Source organism: Neltuma alba, unplaced genomic scaffold, assembly GCF_004799145.2.
Source record: "Neltuma alba isolate B1F8T4 unplaced genomic scaffold, ASM479914v2 tig00010231_pilon, whole genome shotgun sequence".
Classification (NCBI taxonomy): domain Eukaryota; kingdom Viridiplantae; phylum Streptophyta; class Magnoliopsida; order Fabales; family Fabaceae; genus Neltuma; species Neltuma alba.
This window is the reverse complement of record NW_021635163.1, coordinates 421,466-426,333: the sequence shown is the minus strand read 5'-3', so window position 1 is coordinate 426,333 and position 4,868 is coordinate 421,466. Positions and strand designations below refer to the sequence as shown.

Genomic DNA, 4,868 nt, shown 5'->3' with positions numbered 1-4,868 from the left:
TCTCACCCTGTCAATAAGAACATTCTTTGGCACCTGTGCCCCTAGAAGCTTGATAATCAATGAGTTTATCCACGGTTGGCACCAGGCCGTGTATTGAGATGGAGTAACTTTCAGCACAGGATACCTTGGTTTAATAGTAGTGCCCTCTGTCTCTACCCCATCAACCACATCCGTATCCCCATCAGTAATCTCTGCGCTTTGATTTTTCTTCATAAAGAAGGATTTCCATCCGTTTACTATATCCTCATTCTCATTGTGCTTAACCAGAAAACCTCCACACCCTAAATAGAGAAGTTTCTCTTTATATGATAAAGGCAAAACTCTCCGATTAGCAGCAGGTTGCGGGGTTTTCATTCTCCCCTTCGACTCCCTTTCCCTAGCACTACCTGTCCCGAACACAAAGTCCATAGGTGAACTACCATGCTCCGCTTCTTTGTCGCGTTCCCTCCCTCCTCCCCTATCAACCTCTCCAGCACCTCCTCCCCCATCGCTACCTCTCGTACCTCTCGCTCTCCCTTCACTCATGCTGTTTTTTTTTGTGATTCTCCATTCTTGTTTACTACCTCCAATTTTTAATGTAAGAGTTAGATAACTAATTTGTGAATATTAAAAAAATAGTTAAATAATTATTTGTAATAAATATATATTTCCTATTTTAAACTACTTTGATTGATCATGTATATTGGAACTACTATCTGATGAAAACTTCTTAAATGTGCCGTCATCATCGGAATTAGTATTATTTAAAAGCAAAATGGATAAATATAAAAGACAAGGTGAATTGATATTTTATATTTAGGACAAAATTGAATGAATTGTTCACTAGCTCTTAAATTAATCAAAGAATGTATTATGGCCCTTTTGAAACGATTTATAAATAATTTTTAAATTATAAATTATAAAATATAAGATAAATATGTCAGAAAAATTTTGCCTCAGCTACTTGCATATGACAAATTTATAAGTACTTATCAATCAATTATGATCCTAACTCTAAAACGAAGCGTCCTGGTTATGCGTCTAGTCCATCTGAAGGGTTATCGTCAGTCATTGACAATTTGACATTGTTTCATATAAAATCATACTTGGGCTCGCTTAGCATGCTTTTCCATTGTGTGCCTACTGCCTGCCTCCTGGTGCTTTCAGTTTGCTTTTACTGAGTGCTCACTCTTCAATGTGCCCCATGTGTGTTTGCTATTTTTCATGTGTCCTGTTTGCATCACGGAGACATGGACCAGTCTTTTACTGCCATTTTTTTTCGCCAAGAGTCTTTTACTGCCGTTTGAATTTCCTTAATAATATTAATTTTAGATCCCACCATTTCCTCCTCTTATATCCAAAATGGTCAAACATTAGGCCTCAAACCTAATTTTGTCTTTGCATCAAAGCCATATTTTCTAACCTAGAAACATCTCAACGACAAACCCAATCAGCCCGGACAATGAGGACATTTGTGCAAATTTACATTGTGAACATGATATAATAATATATAATTGTAAAAAAAAATCTTGTTTAATTAAACCTTAATAAGTCAATGGCATGTATTTATACACGTTAAAACATTAAATAAAGGAGAAATCTCCCTATTCTAGGCCTTTGAGATCGCTGCCTTACCAATAAACAAATAAAAAAACGAGAGATAATAAAGCCTGTCTCTCTGACAATTCACACCTCAATTATTGAGTACAGAAAGCATAACTTGACATTTTCTTTCAATACATATGCAACCATGGAGATCCAGATCCCATATTCCATCATCTTCTTCACCTTCTTATGCTTCTTTTTGATTAACAAGCTATCTTCTTCTTCCAAGAAACCCACCAAAAACCAACCTCCAGGGCCATGGAAATTACCTCTCATCGGAAACCTCCATCAACTTGCTGGCTCACTGCCTCATCGTTCTCTCACAAATCTCGCAAACAGGTATGGGCCCTTCATGCACCTTCAACTTGGGCAGGTTTCTCATATCATAGTGTCTTCACCAGAATATGCCAAAGAAATAATGAAGACCCATGATCAGATCTTTGCAAATAGGCCCAAAAATCTTGCCACTGATATCTTGACCTATAATAGCACAGACATCATCTTTTCCCCATATGGAAACTATTGGAGGCAACTTCGAAAGATTTGTACTTTAGAGCTTTTCTCAGCAAAAAGGGTTCAATCGTTTAGAAGGATTAGGGAAGAGGAGGTATCAGCACTGGTAAGAAACATCTCTGAACATGAAGGTTCTGTCTTCAACCTCAGCCAAAAGATCTCAGAACTCACGAATTCTATTGTTGCAAGAGTGGTCTTTGGAAAGAAGACAGAGAATGTAGAACAAATCCTACAAATTATAGAACAAGGACAAAAGGAAAGCTCTGGGTTGTCCATTTCTGATTTCTATCCTTCGCTGAAATTTCTTAGTACCATCACTGGGATGAGAGCTCGAGTTATAAAGCTGCAGGATGGTGGAGATAAAGTGTTTGATGAAATCATCAAAGACCACAAAGAAAAGAAAAGAAATAATGTTGGAGAGGCAGAGGAGGATCTAGTTGATATTCTTCTCAGAATTCAAATGGATGGTGACTTGGAGATCCCCTTATCTCTTGACAACATTAAAGCTGTTCTTAAAGTTAGTCTTTTATCATATTAAATGTTGCCCTTTTTTTTTTTGCGAGCAATATTAAATGTTACATAGTTTGTGATTTGATACACAAAGTATAATGCACAAATGCACACATACGTTCCTCAAAATCAATTTTGTGAATTCCTTCCTTTTCAGGATGTTTTCTTTGCTGGAACTGAAACAGCGGCAACTACAACAGATTGGGCGATGTCAGAATTGCTCAAAAACCCAAAGGCTATGAAAGAGGCACAAGAAGAGGTATAACTACAACTACAATTTTGAATGTTTTGTATAATAATTTTGTGGGTTGTGTTATTTATTTATATTAATTTATAAACATTATTGAGTTGACTTAAACGTGAGAGTTATTATTGGCTTTATAATAGGTAAGAAGAGTCTATGGAGACAAAAAATATGTAGATGAATCAGAACTTCACCAATTAAAATATGTAAGTGCTGTCATCAAAGAAACCTTAAGGCTCCATTTACCAGTGGCACTGTTGGTTCCAAGAGAGAATAGTGAGAGTTGTGAAATCAATGGATATGTGATACCTCCTAAGACAAAAATTATCATTAATGCTTGGGCCATTGCAAGAGATCCCAAGAATTGGAATGATCCAGAGATGTTTGAACCAAGGAGATTTCTCGATACAATGGTTGATTACAACTTCAAAGGTTCACACTTTGAGTATATCCCGTTTGGTGCGGGAAGAAGAATCTGTCCGGGGCCCACATTTGCTACGCCTGTTTTAGAGTTATTACTTTCCAGTTTACTTTACCATTTTGATTGGAAGCCACCAAAGGGGATGACGCTTGAGGAATTGGACATGGATGAGTCATTTGGTGCTGTGATAAGAAGGAAAAGTAATCTGAAGTTAGTTCCTATTCGCTATTCCCCTTGAGTTTATGTGTCTGTTACTTGAATGATATTTGGATCAGTTTCAGATATCCTCGATCTATGTTGCGGAAGCGAGGAATGAATAAAAAATCGTTTTGATTTGAATATTTATTTTGTGAAAAAGTATAAATTAGGTGCTTTGTTCACCATTTATTCATAAAAGAGAGAAGTACAATAAATCTTAAAAGACTCTCATTTATTTCTCATAAAAATCTCTCTTTCTGGGAGAGTATAATAGTGGCTTGTCAATTTTGTATTTTCGCATCGAACTTAACTAATAATTTCTAAGACAAGAATTTCCACTACAAACCAATATTAGTTAGACTATATGTTCTTTATCCTAAAAAGAATAAATAGGACTGGAAGGATATATATCTAGCATCATGGTGACTTGACTTTTTTCAATTGAATCAATCGACTCTCTTTTATGGATGACTCGTTCTGATCCTTAATTTTGTGTATATTTTAATTGGATGACACTCTCGACTATTACTAATTTCATTATTAAACAGACAAATCGTTTGAGGAATTAATTAAGAATGGTAAAATGAAACGGGCGCCACATGCTTGTGGGATTAAGGTGTCTGAAACTAGCTTCCGTGCTTAATATAATGATTAGATGAATAATTTGAACATATTAAACAATTAGTTAAATTGATTATTTGTAATAAATATATTTTGACTTCTCTAACTTATTATCTTTGATCATATACATTGGGACTATCCCTTGGATGTGGCATTTTACATTCAAGAAGGATATTTTGAAAAAAAATATAAATTTGATAGATAAAGTGAATTGAAGTATTAATTAGATTTACGACTAAATTTAATATTCACCTAGCTCTTATATCAAGAATTAGAAGTAATGTTTTAATCAATGAATTTGTCTGAAATATTTTAGTTATAAAGGTATTTTCTTCTATAACATCTTGTGAGCAATACTAGTTATCCAAAACTATATATTAATTCATTGGAGTACTATATTGTTTTTCAAATGTTAGAATCGTCTCAATGTTAATCTTTGACTAATAGATATTGATGTTCATTGTTTACGTTTAATTGATTTTGTATTAAAAAGTTTATTTTATCCCTAAAGTATTTAAATCAAAAATTGGTATTGTTTTTACCGAAACTTATCCCTGAAGTATTTATATCAATAATCAGTAATTAATCCCATGACTAAGCTAGTTAAGATAGACACATGTATAGCCCGTAGCAACGACATCAATATAATTCATGGCTAGCGTGAGTTAGCAAATCTTTTTCTTTTTCTTACGGACGAATCATTTCTTGACAAACCCAATGAAATTCTTTTTTTTTTTAATTTTTTAATTAAAACATGTGCCTCATGTGCTAACGTTG

General features: G+C 34.4%; 1 protein-coding gene across 1 annotated transcript; it reads left to right on the top strand.

Annotated features, from left to right (window-relative positions):
• The first annotated feature begins 1,704 nt into the window (after positions 1-1,704).
• Positions 1,705-3,611, top strand: LOC114755147 (cytochrome P450 71D10-like). Its single transcript, XM_028944020.1, has 3 exons — positions 1,705-2,614; positions 2,765-2,866; positions 2,995-3,611. Exons 1-3 carry the CDS (start codon positions 1,730-1,732, stop codon positions 3,508-3,510), a joined length of 1,503 nt encoding a protein of 500 aa, XP_028799853.1. The 5' UTR covers positions 1,705-1,729; the 3' UTR covers positions 3,511-3,611.
• Positions 3,612-4,868: the final 1,257 nt, after the last annotated feature.

Bases quoted from the DNA above. Each gene is read 5' to 3' on its own strand.
- LOC114755147 (XM_028944020.1), top strand. From the start codon at position 1,730: ATGGAGATCCAGATCCCATATTCCATCATCTTCTTCACCTTCTTATGC. The intron at 2,615-2,764 runs GTTAGTCTTTTA...CTTCCTTTTCAG, and splicing joins ACATTAAAGCTGTTCTTAAA to GATGTTTTCTTTGCTGGAAC. The intron at 2,867-2,994 runs GTATAACTACAA...GCTTTATAATAG, and splicing joins TGAAAGAGGCACAAGAAGAG to GTAAGAAGAGTCTATGGAGA.